This window comes from Penicillium brevicompactum, assembly GCF_028827555.1.
Source record: "Penicillium brevicompactum strain IBT 35665 chromosome Unknown utg000005l_segment0_segment0, whole genome shotgun sequence".
Classification (NCBI taxonomy): domain Eukaryota; kingdom Fungi; phylum Ascomycota; class Eurotiomycetes; order Eurotiales; family Aspergillaceae; genus Penicillium; species Penicillium brevicompactum.
Genome location: NW_026623208.1, coordinates 2621551 through 2633900, shown reverse-complemented (window position 1 = coordinate 2633900; position 12350 = coordinate 2621551). Strand labels below are relative to the sequence as shown.

General features: G+C 48.3%; 3 protein-coding genes across 3 annotated transcripts; 1 reads left to right on the top strand and 2 right to left on the bottom strand.

The window, feature by feature from the left end:
- Positions 1-673: 673 nt before the first annotated feature.
- On the top strand, positions 674-1135 carry N7506_006847 (uncharacterized protein; the record flags this gene model as incomplete). Its single annotated transcript, XM_056956140.1, has 1 exon — positions 674-1135. The coding sequence occupies one exon, from the start codon at positions 674-676 to the stop codon at positions 1133-1135; it is 462 nt and encodes a 153-aa protein (XP_056810474.1).
- Positions 1136-3409: 2274 nt separating this feature from the next.
- Positions 3410-3907, bottom strand: N7506_006846 (uncharacterized protein; the record flags this gene model as incomplete). The annotated part of the gene is made up of 1 exon (XM_056956139.1): positions 3410-3907. One exon carries the CDS (start codon positions 3905-3907, stop codon positions 3410-3412), a length of 498 nt encoding a protein of 165 aa, XP_056810473.1.
- Positions 3908-8972: 5065 nt separating this feature from the next.
- Positions 8973-10269, bottom strand: N7506_006845 (uncharacterized protein; the record flags this gene model as incomplete). The annotated part of the gene is made up of 3 exons (XM_056956138.1): positions 8973-9777; positions 9834-10115; positions 10178-10269. The coding sequence occupies 3 exons, from the start codon at positions 10267-10269 to the stop codon at positions 8973-8975; spliced, it is 1179 nt and encodes a 392-aa protein (XP_056810472.1).
- Between the last annotated feature and the right edge of the window lie 2081 nt (positions 10270-12350).

The window sequence follows — 12350 nt, the reverse complement described above, 5'->3', positions numbered from 1 at the left end:
AATCGTCCATTCCCAATCATCAAGGGAATTTCAACTTTCTAACACCATTCCCTTCGTGATGGCCCGTGTAGGTGTTTCTGTTTAAGGGGTTCTACCAGAGCCAATACGTCTTCTATGTGGAGTGTGTATCGAAACCACAAGAAATTCGGGAATACCCTGTTCGTACAGCGAAGCCTCGGAACTTAACAAGCGACGTTGGAAAAGACTCTGGAAGCCCGACCCGGAAAATTGTTTGATATCAGCACAGGAGGTCGAAAATGTCTTCATAGACAGGTTTCCTCGGCTATGGTCATGCCTATATCGAGCTAGTAAGCTCCTAACACATGAAAACTCGTTCAATCCTCTCCGGTCTTCTAATTAGCTCAGTTATTCAGGATTAAGATACTCTCAGGGGCCTTTCTTTGCTGTCAATGACCCAACAAAAGCAAGAGTGACCGGGGAGAAAAAGACCGACTGCCATTCCCAGATGTTTACCCAATTCTATGCGTCAGATATTGTGAAACAACCGAACAGATTGAAAGGCAAAACAAAGGGGTTTATGATCCATGCCCACTGTTGGCTCATGCTCGATCGAGCTGGAGGAGGCCTATGGACCAGCCATACCAATCTCTATAAACTTGTCCGAATTTGTCGAGGCTATTGGCGTGGCAGCGATTGGTGGGGAATATCCGAGATGAGTCGGGGATACCCACTCCCACTGGATGTCACTCTAGTGAATTTCACTCAGAGTCCACTCATCGTGCCCGCAATCCAAAAAGCCATAGCACTCGCCAAGACCGCTTACTCTCACCCAACCTCTGGTCTCAACATTCTTCCACAAGAGCTTGGGGTCTTCATCTCCGAATTCCTCTGCCCCATCACCGATTATACGACGAATGATGTTCAAAATTTGAAGAACATGCTCTTGGAGTTTGGGTGGGAGCTACCTCAGTCGTTTTGGCGAGTGCGGTTAGACGAACATTTGTTGTTTGAGTCAAAGGAATATAGCGCGGACCCGTCAGTGGATTGGAAAGTGCGACTTGAATTGATGAGTCTGGTTGCAGATCGAAGCCGGCTCGATTTCAAGGATCTAGCCAACCGTAAGCGGGTCCTTGGGATTGTGCGTGCTCTTCGGGATGCCTATGCCAAGTTATAACGAGTATAGTGTTGGGTGAATTGGTGAGCTGGTGGTCTGGTTGACAGGTCTGGTTATTGCTCTAGCTTTCTCTATTGGGATGTCAGATATGCTGTTGTTCTGAAATTAGAAACGACAAGCTTCAGTGCCGCGCTCATGTGCGGCCGAAAAGACGATAGTGGTTGCTTATAAACAGGAGTAGTTATGTAACTATTAGCATGATCTCATGTTCCAATTAGTCGGAAGAGAGCTATCATAGACTTCGTGACATCTTTTTAGCTGTCCTTTTGGCTATCCCTCTAGCTGTCTTTCTAACTCTCCTTCTAACTATCCTTCTAACTAATTGTAGAGTAATAATAGTAGTCAAACAAAGGAGGTCTTAGCTAAGACGGAATTAGAGAATTAGGGATTGAGGATTACTTTATCCTTTGATTTACGGAGTGATAGACGTGAGAATAGATTGGTGACAGAAGAAAGCCACCATGAAGCATTCATAATTAGTCCACAAAAGTCTTGGCTAAGCTGTGGAAGACGAAATACAGATTGTAGACAGATTGTAGACTAGTCAGTTTGCGTTCGACCGAATCGCGTAGATCTCATTGGACCAGAGCAGCCGCTGCAACTCAGCTCAACAATATGCGCTTCACATATGGATCTGTCTTGTTGGAAAATGGCACCTGACTTCCAGACTCGGGACGGGCGCCAAATATCCACCTGGGCAAATCTCCATGATTACCACGTTGGTTATATCACACTACATTATGTGCATCATCCCTCTTACTATTTGTCGCCCCTAAAGTCCTAAACCTGAGCCGAAACCGATTAAATTACAATATCCGACGACGAAAAGTGATGACACCGTTCCTACAAACTCCAATCCAAAATCACACGGTCATCTCTGCGCAAATGTATGGGCAGCGCAGCCTGTGTTCAACCCCAACACTTCATGCCAAACCAACGTTGGTGAAGAATATAACTAGGCCCTATTGGCCGCAAAACATTCTGGCGCTATTGCAGTGCTATGTATCGCACTCTCACTTATAACTGCAATTGAACTAATTCCTGTCCCAAGGCCAAGGAAAGTATTATCCTGCTCTCCCGCCTAATGGTTTGATTGGCTATAAGCGACCAGCTGCGTAGGTGTTGCTGAAGAAAAGGCACAAACTCATACATTTGCTGTCTGATCAGTCCACTTCTGCCCTAGATCCATGGGTTTCTTGTCAATCTGTTGGTTGTCTCACTCGATTTCTTGTGAGTCAGAGGGGTCTGTGATAGCGGTTTGATCAAGTGCGTGTCCCTTTTGGTGTTTGTTAGCGCTAATCTTCAGAGCTAAATATGAATATAATGATGAATTTCAGTCGTCAGTATGTGTGGGATAGGGCGGTTATCTTGGATTGAGCACAGTCGAATGCCAGTAGGTAACCTCAACCGAGCCTACGTCTAAAGTTATCTATATAAGTCTACAATCTTCCCATTATCGACAGCAAAGGAGCACAGTACTACATCCCACACTACAAGGTTCACAGCCGTGGACGTTGACCATATCTGAAACTTTGAAATATCTATACATCATTGCTACCTATCCGAACGATTCTGTGAACCTTGGAAAAGGTAGGTCATGATTACGACGTCGCTAAACTGAGATTCTAATCAGTTTCAGTAGATGTGCGACTGGGACAAAACATTCTTTCAAGGCTGTGGCTGCCTTTCCGGTTGCGTCAGGACTGGATCTGGGTCGTGTACTCGCGGCAACTGTCAGCCTGACGATCCCAAACAAAAGGCTACTATCGTATGGCGACCTGGTAAATGCATTAAATGCACCCAGCACCAGAATCTTGCTTCTTATAGCTCGAAAGAAATTTTCAATCAGCTGTCGCTGTGAGATATCAAAGGACAATAGTCACTGCTGATGATGGATGGTACCTATTGAAGCACACATGGAATGACTTCGGGAGGGACGTATGTACAGATTGATGGGAGTGGTGTCTTTGAAGCTGTATATATCTTACGTGAAGTTTACATCCATTGATGGCCCGGGGCCATTGTAACCTTGGAACAACGTTGGAATGACAGAATCTGTTGATCTTTCCTATAAGAAATACTACCCAAACTCCACCTGAGCATGTATAACAAAACTTTGCAAAAGACAGCAAAAAAGACAGCAAAGCTACCATGGTTCACCATAAAAGTCTTTGTACAAAGCCAACCTTGGAAGAGAAGGTGATGTCTACTATAGGGAGAGGGAAGTCAGGTTGAGAATATCAAGTGGGACATAAGTAAATTCTATAGGCTGCATCAATGGTCATCGCGAATGTGGTCTAAAATAAGTCGGACTTCGTTGTGGTGTTGGAACCAACCGGCTTCGCGGCCGCGCTCTGGGTCGGGGTACTTCGTGTTTAGAAGCCAGCCCGCAAGCTTGTGGCCGCCGGTAAAGATATACATGCCCTTCCATGCGAGCAAGCAGCGGACGTTGTTCTGCATGACCACTACAGTCGGCCCCTTGGGCACTCGGGTGCAACGTGGGTCTCCGGCTGATGTGAAATCCCAAACGAAGATTTCCTTGCGCTGCTTGACTGTGAGCGTTAGAAGGGTGAATACGAGCCCCGCGTCCGTCAGCCATGCGCGTGAAGGGTCCCAGAAAACTGTGCCTTCACTGCATTTGTTGTCGGTGATGATGCCTGGATCGCTCGGAGCATCCCGTAGTTGCCAGTTCCTCATCGAGTTCAGGTCGACATGACCATTTCCTGTAACCGCCTCCGAGGGCTCGTTCGTAGCGGGGTTCCGCGTAGGCATGGTGTTTCTCCAGACCTCAGGATGCCACATTTGCCCCCTTTCAATCAGCTTGGTTCTGTTCCAAGGCCGAGGACCATTTTGATCACATAATGGTACTTGTGAACTCTCATATATTTCCCGACCGCAACAATCCCGTAAACGGGGCTACGAGCCGAAGGCTGGCGTCTACCGTGAGTCCACGACAAGTAACGAGAAAGCTGATCTGCTCCCTCCTCCCACACAGAGGAGCCTGTCTCGTACCCGGCTCTCGCATTTTGCTATTAGGAACTTGTCTGCGGTAGATGAGTTTCCTTGATAGTGAAATGTATGGAGGCCTGAAAAATAGCCTTTTCTGCTAGATTGTGCTGTATGCCAGTCGTGTGGTCCTTCTGGAATAGGCGATTGGAATTTCATAATAGCATTTCATGCCTCACAGAGGGTTGCTTCTGGGCCTTTGTCTCAAATTCGAGCGTTTTCATGCGCTGTGGCATTGACAGCTGGTAGAGGCGATGAAAAAAAGGATCAACATGAGTTCATTGCGACGTGTGACATGCGTGAAGGAGAAGAACGAACTCCTGGAGCCACAGCTAAGGGAGATAGGCGAACCCAAGGAAAGGAAAGCATGTAACCATGACTCTGTGAATCTCCCTGAGCCCCCCGGTGAGTGGATCTCTGAGGAAGAAAGTGACGATGAGTTGCTATAATGCGACAGCTTTTCGAAATCAACCGAGCTGTACTTGGAGGAGTTAATGCTGTGGCTGAGGCAATATGTTGGAACTGCTGTGAGCTTGGGTAGCCGGTAATTTTGTATGTAGCCTGTATTCGGTTGCAAACTTGAGCGACTGGAAGCTAGCATCTTCGGTCAAAGATATGGTATCATTATGGCACTTGATGTCTGCCTCCTTGACCATGGTGTTTTGGTAGGTGGACTCGATCGGGGCAGTGATTTCACCCTTGAGAATGCTGATTTGTGCTGCATTTTGGACTTCCAAAGCACCACATATTTATGGGTCTTATGTGAGCCAGCTTGCTTCCTCGCGCAGCTTCGGAAGAATAGAAAGAAGAAAAATCTCTGACGACTGGGTGCTGGGTTCGTCGGCGAAGAGGTCTGTGTTTGCGGAATTCGCTGTTGTGACCGAATGATGCAAATGTGGCTGGATCAGCGGGTGACCGGTGGTCAATTCATGAAGTCGGGTGAAGCGAGGATGCTCAATCGCATGATGCAGCAAGAGGCGGGGTTGTCGTTGACCTCCGGGGGATCTTGGATGGGGCTCTGCCGGAGCGCAAGTCGATCACGACGCAAGTGATCGCGGGAGAGATATAAGGGTCAAGTCGGTGATGAGTAAGATGGTGCCCATGCAAAGGGCTGCATGTCCTGTGAGAGGCGAGGAAGAACGATCAATGGAAAGACAACTTAGGGAGCCACGGCCTTGAGGCATGGGCGACCCAAAGGGAACCATGGAAGGAACCATGTAACATGTTGTTATTTCAGGACCTCAAAGGTATTCCCGTCTTCCTCCATGTCTTTTTTCTATCCTTTTTCCTCTTTCCTACCCTTCTTTCAATATTTGCTCGCTCATTCTCTAATATAATTTCCAACATAGCCCAAGCAGTTTCCGACCTTTAGTGTTGAAGCCAGAAGCTCTCAGCTTTACATTGTAATTCTCCCGAGGTCTTTCTACTATACCCAGATGGCTCCCGTTCTAATGCTCTCGCCTCTGTGTTTTACAGCAGATCAACAAACTTGTTGAAAGCCGGCCCTGGAGATGGGTGATCTACTATCCAGAAGGATTCATCAAGATATATACGTATCGCCTATGGGGTCTTAGATAGTCATTTTCAAGGTTCTGGTCATGGGCCCCAGTTCTACTAGGCACCTTCCAACCCTGGAAACCTCGAAGAAGGAATAAACAGTGACATTTCCATGCCCAACCTCCAAGATTGTAGCAACCCCTAGACCAACAGAGCAACGCTGTTCATGCCTTCCAAGGTTTGCCTACCTGAGCCAAGACCCCTATTGCCGACCTTACAACTTTGTAAAGTTGCACCTGGGCAGCAGACTTTTCAAATGGCCCAGGCCCCAGAGCCGCCAACCTCATGAATATACAGACACCTTTCGGGGTCTCTGGGATTTGGAAGAACGCCCCCATCCTACGGAGTACTACAAGCCAAGGACGAGATACCCAATCCGAGCGCATAGCCGACACTACTGGAGCCCGGGAGTAAACGCCGGAAGTTAATCAGTTCAAAAATAGCGTCCCGGCGCTATGAGGGACTCGTCTGTGCGGACCGCCAGACCCATATCCCCCCTACGGCGCTTTGAGCACACCCTGCACCCAGCACAATCCAATTGCGGACTCAAGATGCGTGAAACTTCAATAGTGCAACTCCTTCCTATGGTCGAGATCCAAGTGGAACTTGGTTTGTCGAAATCGCTTAGCAGCGAGATTGAGTTCGGACTTGGCGCGGGACCAAGGTTAAGATTCAATAGTTCGAGCGTGTCAAGTTTCCTTCGAATATAAAGTTGTTGAGTGTGTGCGAGCGTTCGTACATGTACGAAGTACGGATACTGAGTGCATTGATCGTTTGTAGATCAAATAGATTGATGTAATCTGCAAGTTTGTTTCGAACATTGGGGCGCAATGGGCAGATCCGTTTGGGAACATGAGGGATATTGTTGAGGCACATGCTTAGCTTCTCGCTAGCTCGGCACAATGGGCCCCTGTCTAGTGCGTCTGCATGGAAACAACGGTTTTCTCGAATGTCTTACTCCGTACGGAGCACTTGACTCCCAATTGCAAATCAAACAACGCCTCTAGTGGCACTGTAGCACCACTCATGCACTTTCCTCGTGGCGACCGGCGCACCTACGAGATCAAGTTAGATTGAGGCAAAACACCCACTGTTCCCGGGCAACAGGCCATAAATTTCAGACCTCGGGATGAACTTGAGAACCGTGCCTTTGTGCATACGTATAATGCAGTTTTATAAGTATTGGACCTCCAGTACAGAGTACTTTAGAATCCACTTCCAAGGTTTCGAGCCTGACCGATCTGTATTCACCTGGGCAGTAACCATGACATCTTTACTGTCTTTTTTGGTGTCCTGTTTGGTGTCCCGTTTACTATCTTCTGCAATATGTTTCCAAATACCATATAGATCAAAAGTTGAGTCTGAAGTCGAAATATGGAGTACCTGAGGTCAAATACTTCTGAAACTCCACTGCACATACGCATGCAAGTCAATTCCCAGTCTCGTTTCAAAGCCACGTAGAAGTAAAACCCAAGCCACCGCAATATGCAAGTGTTTACTTGATACTTCGAGTGTGCCCCAATGGTACCTGACTTAGCCCTCCCCCTGTGTTAAGGTTCTAGCCGTGAATAAAACCAGATCTCAGACCTCGTATTCGGGCACGCATTCCGTAGAAACTGCCGGCCTCACTTCCGAAACCGAGAAGATGGAGTGGGCAACGCACGAGCATTATTGCGATCGAAGTGCCCCCCTTCCCCCAAAGGTTGGAATCAGAGTCGGAAAGGATCGGCTCTTCGGCCGAAGAGAGATTTACGGCGGCTGCGAGAAGAGGGTAAATTTGCAATTGTTGTGGCTATGTGGCTACCACCCTCCCCATCGGGCAATGATAAGCCTGCAATGATGGTTACGGTCGAAGGGACGAGCTTGATCCACTTGGACTTCTACATTGTGAATACAAGCACTTTAGCACGGAGTATACAAGCACTACAATGTACAATTTAGAGTAAAATTTATGCAATGCGATCCTACTCTTAGAGAACCAAAAACCAGCAAGATCGACAATCTGCCCTATGCGTCGCAAAATTGAGAAAGAACAAAAACACATGGTGCCAGAAGAAATTGATTAACTTCTAGAAACGCGGTACCGCCGAACCTCAAACTCTGATTTAGTGCCTTGCGTGGACAATTTCTGATTCCCAATATACCTTCATATCGAAAGAGACCCAAAAAAAGGGGTAAAGAGAAGTAACTCAACCGCAATATGAACAGCGATATGAATGGCTTTTTTTACTGATATCACTATCACGCCGGGAATGCCGACCTCCATGATATGACCGACGGAAATTGATAATGGCGGCCCACTTAGCGACGTCAACTTCTCCACGCAGATCACAAAAGTCAGTCCCCCCCCAATTGCACCCCAATTCCATACCCAAACTGCCCATGGTTCAACACGGTACACCTCGGCAGCGCATCCGTGGCTCACCAGTAATTGACGGCTTCGCCAGTCCCACGGTTGAAATGGTGATCCTGGTGGAGTGGAAATGATGATCCGGGATTTGATGGGCACTCTGAGTGCAATTTCTCGGTAAATTAACGCTTCGGTCTGGTTTGTGGACAGCACACCGCAGGATTGGAATAATTAATGTTTGCGGCGTAATTCGTACGGGCTCCCCGATCGTGTGTAAATGACTCAGGGAAAATTAAGGGACCAATAGCGTATTAGGGCTCGGATAACCATATGGGCAATGGCCTGCATATGCAGCTCTTAGCCCTCGACGGAGCAAATTGGCTTGCGTGAAACCAGAACCAGACACTACAAGATTTACCCCAAGACATCCAAGAACTCAAGCCAGGTCCTTGCTCACTGGCCAATCAGCGTTTAGCTCGGGGCTCCTCCGACAGTGGTAGGATCGGCGAATTTTCTTTTCTTTTTTCTCACTTGACGCAAGGGCCGGGAGATCGGCGGGTCGCGCTCTAACCGGGTCTGGATAGTGGGTGGTCTGCCTTTGCCGAGAGGTGAACTCAACTTTAGGGTTTGAGGCAGTTAGAATGCGTAGTAGATGTGAGAATGAATTGTAGACTATTGAATAGGCTCATAATTAAATGATCGTGCATATTTGAGTACATTGTACAGGGTTTCAGATAAAAGAAAAGAACAAAAAATATCTAAATCTAAAGAACTCCGGTCCTCTATACAGATCGAATATATGAACAGGTTTCAAAAACAAGGACGGGGTATCAAGTCCGTCGGGACTTCGTGTAATCATAAAAATAGGGAAAAAAGAGGCACTCTTGCGGATTGCAGATGTGCGTATAGCGTATAGCGTATAGCCTAGACATCCTCACGTGGACGGACATGTGAGGAATTCGACTGATTGGATGGGAAATCCTCGGTTCGCTGATCATGCTGCACGGTGACGGTGATATCCTGACGGATACGAAGAGCGCGTGCAGAGCCATCATCGCTACTGACATCGCGCTCATCGCTAGGCAAACTGACGTCAGAGACAGTTGCCTTCTGTGGCGTGACGGTGGCGGATCGCTGGAAGTCCTGCATGGTGAAGTCGCCGGAGCGCAGGTGGCTTGGGGGACCGTAGGGCGGGAGATTGGAGCCGCCTTTGCTGGTCCAGGGACCGGACTTGTAGCGATCGGTGCCGCGCTTGGAGCCGCCGGTCCAGGATTTGAGGGCAGGGAAAACGTCGCGGAGTAGAGACCAGATGAGGGGGAGGTTGGTGACGAGGATGGCGACGGTGGCTTCGCGGAAGTACCAGTTCATGTAGACGTAGGAAATCAGAGAGGGAACGAGACAGTAGACCTTGTTGAGGACGGCGGCGACGATGACGAAGATGCCCATGCCAAAGAGCAGAAGCAAGATCAGCTTTTGCTTGAGCGGGACGCGGACCTGCACGAGGAGTGGGATGGCGATGAGGAGCATGAAAATGTCGGCAGAGATGGAGATGCAGCCCTGAACAATTTCGTAGTACTGGTAGGACGAGCATTGGTAGTTTGGTGTAGGGACGGCCCAGTAGTTTGTCAATGGGCGACAGATAAGGAAGAGTGATAGTTCAGTGGCGACGAAACCGAGAGCGACATAGATGGCGATATAATTAATCCAGCGTCGTTGCTTGAGACCCTCGCTGATGATATAGTTAGTACATGGCCAGGCGCAATGTAACTTTCGAGGTCGACATACGTGATACGAGCATAGATCACCAGCATGCATGCTTTCAGAGCCCAAACACAGAGAATGAAGGAGTGCTCCGACACAAAGACCCATTTGCTTCCACTGACTCGCTCGGTATAGGTTTGGTCGGTCATGTTCTTGATGTCTTCGGGTGTCATGAGATTGGACCCTCCGCCAGAAGCGACTTGATTTAAAGCGACACATAGTAGGGTATACCAAACCACTGCGAACAACATAAGGTAGTCATCGACTTGGAGATTACGGATACCCAGACGTCGAATACGAGCAGTGCTGCCGGAATCATATCGTTAGCGGCGGGCCTTTCCATGCACCGTTGACATAGATGTACTCACAATCGCAAAACGGCGCCCAGCACGCCGACGGCGTACAGAGCCCATGTTTCACGGGCAAACTTGACGGCGAAGTCGCCTCCTAGACCAGACATTGCAGCCCTCTTGAACCTGAATGAATGGATGGTTAACAAGGGGGAGGGGTTCCAAGGGCGAAGGAAATGAGAGTTGTGAGGCGCACTCACATTTTATAAGATTAGCCGGGATATGAGGTAGACTAAGTAGATGGACTCCGATAGGTCCTGCATCGGCGATCACGGACAAGGATAAGAAACGCCCAAAAATCGTGATTAGGTGGACTGGAGAGGATGCAGAACAATGTGGAGGATAAAGGCTTATCACGCAGAGGGGACAGGATCTTCGGTGACAGAGCACAACCGCAGAACAACCTCTGGCTGGTGGAGAGCAAGACCCAAGGGTCGGTCTGTGTATCCTTGGATCGGGATTGTTTGGGAAATTGATCTGATTGCTGGGCTCTGATTTGTACCTGACAGTAATTCTGCCGGTGTTCGGTCCACTTCCTGCACCTTGTTGCACTTTTGGCTTCTGGGTCAATGAACGCCTTCCAACTTCGGCCAGCTCTTGGACGTTCAGCTGTGTGTAGGTTTCGCTGCGTCTCCAATTTAGTACCGGTTGCCGGCGCTGAGAGTTTACCGGTGACTTGGCGTGGGACCTACGAACTCACTCAGTTTAGCTACCTACTGGACTGGGTAAGAACGCCATGCACGGTAGCCCTGCAGGAATCATCCTCCTAGCCGCTTAGGCGGACAACCCAATCAATACGGAGCCACGCGAGCTGTAAGCGAAGATAGGCGTTATTCTTTCTATGTCAGGATCACTGAATCAGGACTCTCGGCCCACAGTGGGGAGAGTAAGCAGTGTTTATGAGTTAATATAAATTGTATTAAAAGGAGGACAATTTAAATGGAATTGTCCAGTGGTGCTCTGCACCGATCCGGCTAGGCATGATGGTGCACAAACTTTGCCCGTGGTTTTTCCAGAGCGGGCTCACGGCCTATCAAAGATGGGGGCCATCTTTAACTGAGTTCGGCACTAACGACAAGCGCAACGAGTGGAGTTGGTTGGAATAGAACGCTGGTTGGCCCAAGCCCGAACTTCTGAGGGATTTTGGAAAGTGGAACTGGGGGATCCTTACTCCGTAGGGAGGGGCCCCCTCGGCTTTTTATGGAGCAGGAAGGCGAGATCTGAGGGGAACACGTATACCTCGCCTTTCCGTTGTGCTTGCATGAACCGGTGTCTGATCCCCCCCAAATTTCAGTTCAATTCCATGGTGGCAATATTAAAGAAAATGGACAATGTCTTGTATGTGCTAAATATACTACCGTATACTGAAAACGGAAGCATCGGAAAGATTGCGTCATGATGAATACAAAGTTTTCGCTAAAGTTATGGTTACTCCGAACCAAAGGCAAATTCAAAGTTTGTTAGTTTCCTCCTGCGCTGGCTTAATTCATTTCGAGTTCATTACTTAATACTGCTTAAAGGATCTTGACCGAGGCTGCTACCGTAGTTTCAGTCTAGATGCAAGATCTCAGGTTAATTGTATCCACAGTCAGCTGGGGACTATATTTCCGGACGCCTTCTTCGATAGGGCCAGATCTAAAGAGAGTCTCGATTGTTTCTAATTGATGAAGTCTCGAAAATTCTCTTCATGATCCTTGCATCCTTCAGCAGCCTCTCCGAGTATAGCAGTGTCTCCGAATACGTGGCGTGGCTAATATCCAAGACCGCCCCCAACATCCACAGTGCTGTACGGAGTAGTATACGGAGTACACCCCGGTCGCTTTAGTCTACCAGATATAGATTGTTGTGTCCACCTTTGCTACCAACACGAAATGAAGCCCTGGAACATTATTGCTACATTGTACAAATTTGGTGTCGCATGATGTGACCCTATGCTTCTCGCCAGCCAAAGAGCGCGACTAGGCGAAGCCCACCCCCTTAGTTTGCTAGTCTACCAAGTAAGGTTTTTTATTTGGTAGGTGTCTCAGTCTATTTTATTCGCAAAAACTAGATAGGAGAGGTCCCCATCGTGACATATGGAAACAAGAATGTCGCTGAGGTAGTTCCGAGGGTTACGAGTAGGGGCAGAGTTATGCATGCACATTTTTAAAGGTGGACATCGATTTAAAGTAAGATACGGAGTACATATGCA